The 12921-nt window shown below is 36.6% G+C and overlaps 1 protein-coding gene across 10 annotated transcripts in view; it reads right to left on the bottom strand.

The window, feature by feature from the left end:
- Nucleotides 1–12921, bottom strand: part of ADGRG6 (adhesion G protein-coupled receptor G6) — a 152534-nt gene that overhangs the window by 138796 nt on the left and 817 nt on the right. For 6 of the 10 annotated variants that reach the window (XM_060419756.1, XM_004011385.6, XM_042253537.2 and 3 more), the window contains exon 2: nt 5109–5209. In XM_060419756.1, the coding sequence (XP_060275739.1) occupies nt 5109–5209 (101 nt within the window). Of the gene's footprint in view, nt 1–5108; nt 5210–6471; nt 6545–12736; nt 12833–12921 lie in introns of those variants that run through there. The other 4 variants (XM_012182992.5, XM_060419758.1, XM_060419753.1 and 1 more) reach the window with 2 other exon arrangements.

The following is a 12921-nucleotide window of genomic DNA, read 5'->3' as shown; positions in this document are numbered from 1 at the left end:
TGGCAATTTCAAAGGACAGCTGGTTTTATCTTTTGGCAACTGATTACTAAAAGCCATTTGGTACTTGAAACATCAACACAAAAGTATTCAGACTAAGTCTGTTATCACTTCCAAATGACCACTCTATCCAAAGACCACCATTCACTATTCCAAAGTAAATGTACCATTTAAGTCATTTTTTAAAAAAATTCAGTAAGACTTTTCCGCTTTCAAAAAGACCAAGTTGTTACACCAAAGCAACACTGTGGTGGCTGACTCGAAGGACATGAGTCCACAGCTGCAGCCCAGCCTCAGAGAAGCCTCACGTAACACAGTGGAGACAGAGATGCTCTAAAACATTCCTCAGATTACTAGAGACTCATCACCGGCCTGATCTGCCTGGTCTACAAACTGTTTACCAACTGTCTCTAAAGGATGACAGCCAAGCCTGGAGACAAACGTGATCTGACCAGTGAAGGGGAGGACTCAGTACAGTACCCTCCCCTTCCTAATGCTTAATTCCTAAGTGGTGTCAGTGTCACTGGAGGCCCGTCACACCACTTAGTCACTTAATATTGTCACTGTGGTGATGATGAGTCACCCCCATCCCACGTTTATGTAAGTGACTTTATGACCCCAATGTAAGATTTCATATTTACCTACATCAAATTCAGATCATTTCACAGGAATATGAGGGAAATTATCTACAGGGACGATGCATCAAAGAGACTTCTGTATATAAGTTTCTGAGGTTTGCTTATTCAGTCACACTGGCTCTTCTAAACTGAAGTGTAGAATGGGAACACAGCTTTAGCTGAAAGCCTCAGACGGTAATTTGGAACATTTTGACTCTGACTGAAGGAAAAAACCCACAAACATTTATCATCATATAATTTTCTGTTAGTCACTTAAGCATTACTCTGGCTCTTTCTTCACTTGATAAGAACAGTTTATACAAGTAGATCGTTATTTCTGACCTTCCAGATATATTTATTTAGTAGTTAATGCAAAGATACTGGAGTGGGTTGCCATTTCCTTCTTCAGTGAATTAATGACATATTCATACTAAAATGGCTAGGGAAAAAAAAAAAAAACTAGGAGATTTATAAAAAGATTATTTTTCTATGCATTGGAAAGCCTGTTGAGCAAATACAGTTCAGTTCAGTTCAGTCGCTCAGTTGTGTCCGACTCTTTGCGACCCTGTGAATCGCAGCACGCCAAACATGTATAAAAGATGTCTAACACTCCATCACAGATTGCAGTGTAACTGACAGAATAATGGCCCGTTCTATGATCATGAGAAAAATGAACATACAAACAAATCCAAAAAAAGCACAAGACTTCTTTAGCTCAATCATCTGCCTTCCAGAACCGTGCAGTGCTCTGGGCTAGAAAGTACACAATTCAGGTCAGATTGTACTTTCAGAAACATTTCCCCTTTGAGCTGTTGCCCTATCGTAGATATCAGCATAACACTGAGTTTTGAAATAATCTGCTGATGTCATCGATTTTCAGGAGTGAAGGGAGGCTCCTCCCTCAGCGCTCGTGACTAAGGCTATCTGTGTGGAAACAGCCTCCTGGTTGCTAAGGAATTCATTGGCTCTTGGCTGTTTGTTTCCCACTCTGTTTGAAGCCATAACCTTCTGTCTGCTTGAGATATCATCATTCATCTTCAGAGCTGTAGTGTGTCACGCTACATAAAAAGAGGTTCTTATTTGAAACACCATTTGGAGATTCTTATCAAGTGAAGGAACAGCTAGAGTAACAGTCGTGATTAAAAGAAGAGTGTAATATTCATACATGTCAACAGTCTCTCTGGCCAATATTTTAATGCGTTTTTTTAACACCAAAGAATTTCATCAAGATTTTTTGTTTCCCCAAATTACTAAAATAATACATGCTCACTCTAACAAGGTAAACAATTTGTAGTTGTATGAAGTTCCATCGCTTTCCTGCTTCTTACTCCTACCCTAAAAAAATGCATTTTATGCCCCTGTAATAACCCATTTTAAAACCTGATGTGTATCATTCCATGTTTTATCCCAGAAGACAGAGCCACCATGTTAGTGCATGCCTTTTACCCAAACTTTGATAATACTGGATGTTATCAGCTTTCTAAATATTGTCAAGCTAGTGCATAAAAAACAACCACATTTTGTAATTTGTACTTCTGTGGGGCCAGTTTAAATATTCAAAGATCATACTGCTGCAGTTCTTCTTAAAAATTATATTCATCAGCTGTCAAAAGAAAAGGCGTTCTTTTTATTACTTTTTAAAATCCAGCTTGTATGCTATTTGCTTTGTGAATGTCCACAAAACTACAAATGTTAACTTGCCTAGAAGACTCAACGTTGTAGTTCTATGTTATGAGGTAAAGTGTGGATATTATCAGAATCAAACTATAGGATCCTAATTTTTAATCATCCGAACTAAGTGTCAATCTTAACAATCTAGAGGTTTTGCCAACCCTCCAATCCAGCTACAGCAGTCAAATTAACAAAACATTAACAAGCAGAAGAGTAACCAAAATCAACAGATTATCACTAAAGGTAAAATGAGAGTGACCACAAGGCTTCTTTGAATTGGGGCATAAGCAGGCTTATCTGAGATGGTAATAATTAAGACCTGAGTGTCAAGAAAGAACCAAGATTAGGGAGAAAAGGGTACTGAGAAAGCACAGTCAAGGAACAGAAAGAAAACGTGTCTAAAAGACAGTGACTTTAGGAGAAAATAGCAGGAAGTAGGAGGTATTGGGAAGGATTGAAGGCAGGAGGAGAAAGGGATGACAGAGGATGAGATGGTTGGATAGCATCACTGACTTGATGTACATGAGTTTGAGCAAGCTCCGGGAGTTGGTGATGGACAGGGAAGCCTGGTGTGCTGCAGTCCATGGGGTCGCAAAGAGTCGGTCACGACTAAGCGACTGAACTGAACTGGGGATGTACTGGAATGCATGAGAGTGAAGCAGATTTGGGGATAGGAGGTAGGAATCAAGAATCTTGTTCACACATGTGAAGTTTGAGGCCTATTATACATCCAAGCGTCTGAGGACAGGCAATCCAAGAGGTAACTCCAGGGTCCAGAAAGGGGCTCTGGCCAAAGATAAGTACTCAGGAGATACTGGCATCAAGATGCCACTTAAAACCACTGGATTCAATGAGATCATCCAGGGGTCATCCACAGAAGTGAAAAAAGTCAGAATTCCTATACAGAGACAAAAATCACAGTTAAGCACCAGATGGTCTTTAAAAATATAGTGATATTACACCATGATTTAAAGATAGGACTCTGAAAATTATATATATTGATAGTAAAGTTTTAATATGCATTATTTTCATGAACCCTCTACTGAGTTAAGGCAAAAATTTTATATAAAAATGCCCAGTAACAGCCCCTAAAGTACTTCTGTAAGTTTAGCTATTCATGTGGAAGGCAGTGGCATTTTAAGTGAGTCATGTGTAAGACATACAGATACAAAATATGCTGGCTTCATGAGTAAACACAGGTAACTATCTGTCACAAAGCCTTAGGTGATATACACACCATGTGGAGTAATAAGAGAAATTCCTTCAAAAGATTTCTTGTGTCAGACAGTAACTTGAAAATACATTTAAATACTCTGATTCCCATACCCTTGAGAATGAGAACCTCCTGAAATTTTACATCCCAGGTGCTCCCCCTGCCCCACTCTGGTCTCAGCTCAGTTGACCTTATTTGTTTAGTCTAAAAACATGGGTTTCATGTAATTTATTCACACGATAAAAATAATGAATGTGCACATATCAATCAACACACTGACATCTAAAATAAAAAGTCCCAATTTAATTTTTGAAGAAACCTTGAAAATTGGCAAATGCCATGACCTAACAAAATGAAAGTAAATAGACCTCAACTAATTTTAATCTCCTAATTCATCTTACATCATGTAATTGACTCTTGGAGAAGCACTTTTGAAAGTCAAGAAATAGTTCAACTATACATGATAAAACCCAACATATATACAATTTTCAGATCTCTTTACAAGAGTGCTTCTTCTTTCTGATAATGAAAGTAACAAAAAAATAGACTTCTAATGAAATTGAAACAAATATACCAAAAAAAAAAAACACTCAAAGTTCAGTTATGTTTTGAAGCCATTAAACATTAAGTACCAGGGATTTTCCAACTAAGTAGCTGAAACTCTTAAAATACTTGATGGCTTGGGAAAAAAGTATTTATATATTAAATACTCCAGTTGAATATCTTGATCTATGAATAAGCAATTTTAGCAATCTATTTCCATGATTTGTTACATGTATTATTTATAATAACATACAGGTATTTATAAATATGGAACATATGAAATCTTATGTAAATTCCAAGTAATCAGTATATAAAACTTCATGAGTAATGATTTCATTCTAAAGGAAAATATAATAAACTGAATAAATATAGCTGTAAAAAAAAAAAGGCAAAACAAAATAGGCACAAGAGAAATTCAGTTTGCTCAAGCAACAAAATCAGGTAACTTTTAAAGATCATTAACATTCCTCAGGTTTCTATTGGCTCATTCACATAACTAGCTGTTTATAGAAAATTTGGCTTTCAATAACAGCTAAAAAGGCCTTGTTGCAAAGTTGAGAAAAAAACTGTACTCATTTCAAACATTAAATATCTTCATTCCAAAAGTACTGTAATTAAAATAAACTTCATCACATCATTTTAAGGCGACTACTTCATGGTCTAAAAACTTAATTCCAAATTCCTATCTCATACATGGCAACAAAATCAGAACAATAACAAAGTCTCTACTTTTCATTAAGAACTGAATGAAAACTTGAAAACAGAGAGTTAAGTGCTGTATATTTATTCAGTCGTAGGAAAAGCTAGCACACTTTTAATGTCAGGTATGTAGCTATCTTATCATTCAAAATGGGCTCAATGAATAAATAAAACTAAAAGAGATGTAGCGAAGATCAAGGAAAATAAAACAATGATCAAAGTAATAGAATTCACACATAATTCAGGTGGAATGAGAGGCCCCTAAAGCCTGTAAGGACAGAAAAAGTCAACAAATAAAAGGCATACTTACACTGAAGGCAATGGCATCATTATTAAATACAGAATTTGAAAGGAAAAGTCTTACTTACCTGAGAGAGGAGCATACACAAGACACAAAGCAAATAAGAACAAAAGAGAACTTGGCTTCCATTTCCAATGACAGCTCCACATTCGGTCTGAGTGAAACATCCTGCCATGAAAAAAAGCAACAATCAGGACACTCAGGCTTAGTAAAGCATTCAGTCAGAAAACGTTGTAGGTTTCTGGCAGGGACTGAAAAAGAACCTTTTCCTGCCTTGCTTCCAAATAAGAAAAGAAACCTTGAAGATAATAAACTAAGGATTCCCCTTTAAGCTAATTAGGTAAAAGAAAAAACCCATGCATTTTATTTGCTACTTGGTGACAACCTCCTTATCAGAGGTATATAGTAGATGATTCTTGCACAAAGATGGGGAAGAAAAAAAAAAAGATGGGGAAGAAAAAAAAAAGATGAGGAAGTATTCTGATAATTCAAGGGAAAAAAATCACTTATAAAAAAAAAAACAATTCTAGCATCAATCTTCAGCATCATCAGTCACATGCCCATCTGAGTACCAAGAGGATGCTTTTATCAACCTCTTCTATAATCTCCCAGAAATTTAACCTCTAAGGAAATGTTTTCATTTTATAATATCTGCTGCTTTACAAGTGGAAATATTAAAATCAAAGTGCCCAAACTTTCTTCTTTCCTCTAAAATTAAGTACTGAAGCTTAACTTAATTAGTACTAATGTCAGTTCTAAAATTATATATATTAATAGTTATCAATGTTTGTAAATGGCTAGTAAATACCAAGTATTGAAGAAACTAATAAATGACATTAAATGGAGGGGTGGTGCTTTGAAGACCCTCAATTGTCTGTACAATAGTCTTACCTCTAAACTCAAAATTATGCTTAATGATTTAGATGGGAACATCCATATTATCTTGGCTGAAGACAGTGGCATGCTACCTTCCATTGACGTAGCCCTATCAAAAGAGGCAGACCACGGAAGGGGGCAGTGGGTGTGAAAGGCAGTCACAAAAAGGAACCGTGAATGAACTGGTGAGCAGGAGAGTCATGAAGCAGGAAGAAAGTCGAGTGGCAGAAAGAAACCTCCAGATCTTAAAATCCGCAGAGTTATTTTCATTGTAAGTGATAATTGAGAATCATTTTATTTCTAAAAGAGGAGCAACTAAAACAATGCTTTGGAGTCACAATAAAATACTTCTCCACCTGAAGGTTGCTTATCTGGAAAAAATGTACAATAAATAGAAAACCAGAAAGTGGTAACAGAAATACTTGAATAATAAAAATCAGACATTAAACTGATTCTTGCACTTGTCTCAAGCCTGCCCTTCTAACTTATCTGAGAGACTGCTAAGTAGAGACTACTTAAGTAGCAAAGAGAATAAGCTCTGGAGTCAGACAGACCTGAGTTTGCTACTGATGAACTAGGTAATCCTTGGAAAATTGACTTGACCACCTTGTTCCTCCTAGTTTTCACCTGTAAAATAGGAACATCAATACAATCTAGTCCATGGTGCTGGTGGATGATTAAATCAAATCATGTCTTTTAAGAAATGTGTCTAACATTCAGCAAGTGCTCAGTGTTGTTGTTGCTGTTTAGTCACTAAGACGTGTCCGACTCTTTTGTGACCCCCTGGACTGTAGCCCAGCAGGCTCCTCTGTCCATGGGATTTCCAAGGCAAGAATACCGGAGTGGGTAGCCATTCCCTTCTCCAGGGGATCTTCCCAACCCAGGGATCAAACCTGGGTCTCCTACACTGGCAGGCAGATTCTTTACTGCTGAGCCACCAGGGAAGCCCAAGTGTTCAATAATATTAGCTATTTTTATTGTTACTATCATCCTGAGCATTCTAATACAAAGGTGGTTATTCTGTCAACAGTGAAGTAAGAAAAAAAAGGACTTTACCAAGAACAGACAATAGGATCAATATTATAAACCAACACCAATCTATTAACTTTGTAGCTATTTCTCGGATCTACTTGGAACAGAGATGAAATAGACTATTCAAGTATGCCGTGAAAGAAGATATTTAAAATAGTATCTGATTTTGTTCATGTTATTTTATATTCACCAAACTAGAATCCCCAGCATCACACAGCTCTTAGCAGAAACCAACTCTACACAAGAAAAAGGCTACATAGTACTTTTGCACAACATTGTAAATCAACTGTACCAATAAAAATTTTAAAATATTAATTTAAAAAGTATTTTTGAATGGTAGGTATATTTTCAAATACATCCATCCAAAATATTTGAAATTAAAAGCAGTGTTACTGCTTACATGAGAAGCAAGATGTTCTAGTGAGTCATTCGCCGTGCTCAGTTGCTCAGTTGTGTCCAACTCTTTGTGACCCCCTAGACTATAGTCCGTCAGCTTCCTCTGTCCATGGGGATTTCCAGGCAAGAATGCTGGAGTGGGCTGCCAATTCCTTTTCCAGGGGATCTTTGCAACCCAGGGATCCAACCCAGGTCTCTTGCATCTCCTGCATTGGCAGGTGGATTCTTTACCAGTGTGCCACTTGGGAAATTCCAGTGAGTCATTAATAATAACAAAATGATAATGGCTGTGAACTCTGGAATAGCACAGTTACATCCTGGTACCTCTATCTACTGTGTGTTTTGAGGGGGCAAGCACTTTAAATTCTGAACCTATTTTCTCTTCTGTAAATATAATATTACAGAAAGAACTAGATTAACATTGCATAGAACTTAACGAGGGTTTTGAAAAGGGTGGCCAGTAAACCTTTGTTGCATGGAAAGTTCACTTATTTGGAAGAAGGGTCCATTTCCCATTGATGCTGGATTTATGAGATGTTTCCCATTCATGCTGAGCATGGAAGAGTGTACTTCTGAGACCAAAGAACAATCATATATTAAAAGAAATTTAGAGCTGGAAGGCAGAGATAAAGCCTAACCTCCTCGTTTTATGGAGGAGGAAACTGAGGCCCAGAGAAACAAACAGGCAAACCAATGAAGCCTGGATGGCAGCCTCATAGACATTAGCAGAAGGAATATTAGCCCAGGAGAACTGAAGCTTCTCGATCTTTGTGGCACATGACAATCTTCCTTTATCAGCATCAGGGCACTATTAGTGAATATGCCCTTCTCTTATGTTCCCATGTCTTCTAAACAATACTCAGGGAATGACGTTCATTAGTTTGGTGACACTCAATTTCATGGTGTCCATTTCACGTGCTCATGCAACTTTCTTTTGCTATAAAAGGTGCTGACACTTAGCAGTTCCATATTCTCTCCTGAAGCTATTTTACAAAAGCTGCCTACAATCCTATTAGACAAGAGCTGCAAATGGCAACCAAGAGCTTAATGCATTCCAGTTCTCAGGACTCCATCATGTTGTACAGCAAAGGAACCCAGAACAGGGCAAGCACTTGTAACCAACATAAACCATATGACATGCCAACTTTCATCCACTTAACTGTTTACTGAAGAACAGAAACAAATAAATTAAGAATAGAACAGAGGCAGGAAAGCACTGTCTGTCTTCTCAAGGGATCACTTAGCAAAGACACATCCCTGGGATTTAAACAACTTTCTCACAAGAATGGAAAATCCTGAACAGGGTTACTAAGGTTCTAAACAGGAACTACAAAAAACACAGTATAATTTTGTGTCACTCCAGTTGTGGTCTCAGCGTTCTATTGAAAAGAACAGGAATACTTTTTAAGTAAAAGAGAGTCATAGACTTCTATAACCTGAAAAGAACCCAAAAGTTATGGAACAAAACCCATCATTTCACAAATGAAAAAACTATGATGTTTAAGCTACTTGCCCAAGATCACATAATCAATGATGGCAAAATCAAAAAGACCTCCTGGGTCACCTGGCTTCCAACCCAATGGTCCTTTTTGAGAACCAAGCTAACTTTATTGGAAACTCACTCTTCAAAGTATATAGACTGCAAGATGCAACATACTTAAATCTTGCATCAGAAAGTTTTAGAACTCAGCTCTTTTATAGGAATATGGATACCATTTAATCCAAACGCATTACTGAAATAATCTAAAAAACCTGCCCCGTGTTCTGTGATGACCTAGAGGGGTGGAATGGGGTGGAGGGGTAAGGGAGGGTCAAGAGGAGGGGATATATGAATACTTATTGTTGATTCACATTGTTGTAAGGCAGAAACCAATACCACATTGTAAAGCAATTATCCTCCAATTCAAAATAATTTTTTTTTAAACCTACTGTCTTACATCTCTTTACTCCTACTGACTCCTCTAAAAAAATCACAATTAAAGAGAAAAGAGTGAAGAGATTTTGAAATTGTGGAGAAATTAACATGGTACTAATTTTCTTAATATTAGCAATAGTCAGAATTAACTTCTTTCTCTATATCCCAATTGTATTTCTAAGGCAAATCTTTTCAGGAAGGGACATGAGGAGTAGCACAGAGAATGCCTTAATTTTTCCAGAGTAAAAAGCATGGTAATTTGGTTTATTTAAGCCTGCTTATAATTTTGTTTCATCTTCTGGTTAAAGATCATGTTCTTGAGCCTAAATAATGAAGTGCTATTATATTACTTAAAGTAAGTTCTTTTATTAAGTTGGGTTCACTCCTCACTTGAAAAAAGCATAAAGGTTTATAATTCTTGAAATCTGTACAAATCTTGCCCCTTACTTGAGCTATAATATACATAACTGGCTTTACATAGTTGAAATTAAGCAATCATGAGAAATACACACACCTTCACACAAACACACGAAACTGGGAAAATCTGAAAAAGAGAGGTGTATTGTATCAGTATCCTGGTTGTGATATTGTACTCTAGTTTTGCAAAATATCAGCATTGGGAGGAACTGGGTAAAGAGTACCTGAGCTGTCTCTGTGTTATTTTTTAAAACTGCATGTGAATCAACAAATACTTCAACAAAAATTTCAATTAAATAAATAAACCCTTGAAGCCCCAATAAATGTAAGTTACTTTCAGATGATTCAGGGAAAAAGAGTGTGTGTGTGTGTGTGTGTGTGTGTGTGTGTGTGTGTGTGTGTATGAAAAGGAGAAGATAAGAAAAATGATAAAACAAATGGGGCAAACATTTACAATAAGTGATTCTGTGTCAAGAGTATACAGCTGTTCTTCATGTTATTTTTGCAACTTCTCTGGAGGTTTAAAATTATTTCTAAATAGAGGAAGATACATATGTACAGTTTTACAATGAAGAGTATCAGTGTTTATCTAATGAGCCTCTCATCACTACTGGGTAATATTGCTTTAATCATTGCCAGTTTGATAGAAAACATAATGTCTCATATGGATTTCCTTTATTTGGATTGGCATATTGAATGATTTATATAGTTAATTTTCCACTATGAACATTTTCTTTTCTAGTGATTTTTTTTTAACCAATTCTATACTAAATATGTTAAGCCTTGGTCATGTTTGTTGTAAATGTTTTCAATACAGCAATACTGAAGTTTTCCTTAAGGCACTCCAAGTAATTCCATCCTGAGTAACGTTAATAAGCGAGAGTAAGATGACACTCAGGTAGTGCACTCAATTTTTATTGGCATTTTTAGTTATGACTGAAATGGCCTTTAAATGTTTACAGCCCCAGTCACTTGCTGCGCTTCTTCACGTTGTCCAATGCAGATAATGTTTTAATGTCATCCAATTAGAAACGAAGTGGAAAGATGCAATTTTGCCCAAGCATGCCACACACACTGAACAAAGTCTTTTTTTATTTAGTCTAAAGTCCAAATGCACTCTAGAAACTTTTGATCATCGCATTAGAAATGTAAACCCTTGTTAAGACATGGGCAGTCAGAAAAACCGTCAGGTTTAAGGAAGTAGCTGTCAGTTTATTTTTAATATGTAAACTGATTCTCTTTCAGATCATTATTTCCAGAAATCAGAGTGACGTGTCCACTTGGGCAGTAAAACTACAAGCTTCTAATATTTCCCATAAGCCAAGAGACAATAGCCTCATTCACCATTCACACTGGAAAAGCACAATGTCATGTAATTTATATAAGCCATAAATGGAACAGTAGCTTCATGCAGCTTGAGACCAATTAATGCAAGTCTTGCTAAATCTACTAAAATTTAAAATTATGCAGTCATTACAACTCCAAAGTATATTTGTAAAGTCTCTAATTCCAGAACTTGAGTGTACTAATATATAAACACTCTTTATCCACAAGAGTAGGCAGAAAATATATTCAAACAATTTGTGTATTTGAATCTATCAAAATTAAAAATTTAAATGATAATTACATTTTCAAAGAGATAGTAGGAATATTTACTTTGGAAAGGTTGGTATTATTTCTATATATCTTAATGTACTGATATCTAAAAAGAATCAGATAATCTTAAACCATTCCATATGAATTACAAACAGAAAAAAAGAAAAAGTTGCAATCTGACAAGAAATGGAAAAACATTCTGTCAAAATAGCTCAATAAAGAAACGAATCAGAGTAATAATTTTGTGATTAAATATCCATGCTTTTACTGTATAATGACATTAAGATTTTTAAAACCATATAGAATTCAAATGGACTATATAATTTCATAACCAGGAAATTTTAACATTACTTGATCAGTTTCACATCTTTTAAAACCTGGTATTTATATTTTTTTCATGTCTAATGTAGTTTTTTCCCCATAAGGTCCAAATCACCTAGGAAAGCTTATAGAAAGCTAGACAAACATCTGCTATTAAAACTCTTACTATGTATTTTCAGGAAAAACTGAAGCTTAAAACAAACTCACATTCATTCAAAATGTGTTGCCTGTATATAAGAATAAGTCTTATATGAAGCTGTTGGCCACATCCCAAAATAAATTATTTCAGGTTATACCTTGCTGATCCCACTGGGCAAATGAACCTTTCAAACTCACAGGTGTGGAATGACTTCACATGCAGTTTAATAAAAATAAGTGGTTCCTTTCTAATTACACTGCTCACTACCAGGAACAGACCAGCCAAGGGCTAGGTTTCTGGACACTAACCCTTTTTCCTATTTTGAAAATGTGTGCTGGAGGGAGCAAGGCAGAAGGTCCAAGGAATGGAAAAAGACAGGCCTGAGGGGCAGGTTTTTTCCCAGGTATTAAATTGAAAGAGGAAATTTAAGTGGAAATAAGTTAGGCTCCAAAAGTTGGGGGAAGGAGGGTGTTTATCAATTTCTAGAAACTCTTGTATATTAGTCAGTGGAAGGGAGTTAAATGTCTGTCCAGATGTCTGCCCAAGATTAAACAAAACACCAGAGGGAAAATTATATGTTACAAGAAAAAGTAACTTCTGAGTTGGCCACAAAAATAAGCTGGGTCTTTCGAGAACAACCTTCCTTTTTCCATTTTGGCAGGCTAAGCTAAGCGGTGCTGGGGGCCCTTCAGCGGGGTCGCCCTGAGGCACCTCACCACTTGGAGGACAAGTCCATAGAAACAAAACACATCAGGTTTCTCTAAGCGAGTCATCGCCCTACACCCCCGACTCCTGCTTCTACACAAGCCCCTTCAGAGATTCTATCACGTAAAATGGCATCTTCTTTCAGGACTTCTTAATCTGTAAAGTACACGGAGAACCTTTTCTGCGCGCTTAAAAAAAAAAAAAAAAAAATCATTCAAACAACCCAAAGATCCAAGAATAACTTCTACAGTCAAGGGTGACAATGTGTAAAGTCAACATTCTCTCCGCATACTAGTACCTTCCAAGCCCCCAGGTGCTGATCCAGGAGAGCGCCTTCCTGGCAGGGCCCGGCCCCTGGATGGAGCGACCGCGCCTGTGACTTCTTGTTGCATTTGAATCGAAAACGTTTTCCCCATTCTTGAAGCCCTGCCCTTTTTATTATGCTTTACGCCGCCCAAACGTGAGGTTTACCTCTGGCTGCGG

Source organism: Ovis aries, chromosome 8 (assembly GCF_016772045.2).
Source record: "Ovis aries strain OAR_USU_Benz2616 breed Rambouillet chromosome 8, ARS-UI_Ramb_v3.0, whole genome shotgun sequence".
Lineage (NCBI taxonomy): Eukaryota > Metazoa > Chordata > Mammalia > Artiodactyla > Bovidae > Ovis > Ovis aries.
This window is presented reverse-complemented; position numbering and strand designations above follow the sequence as displayed.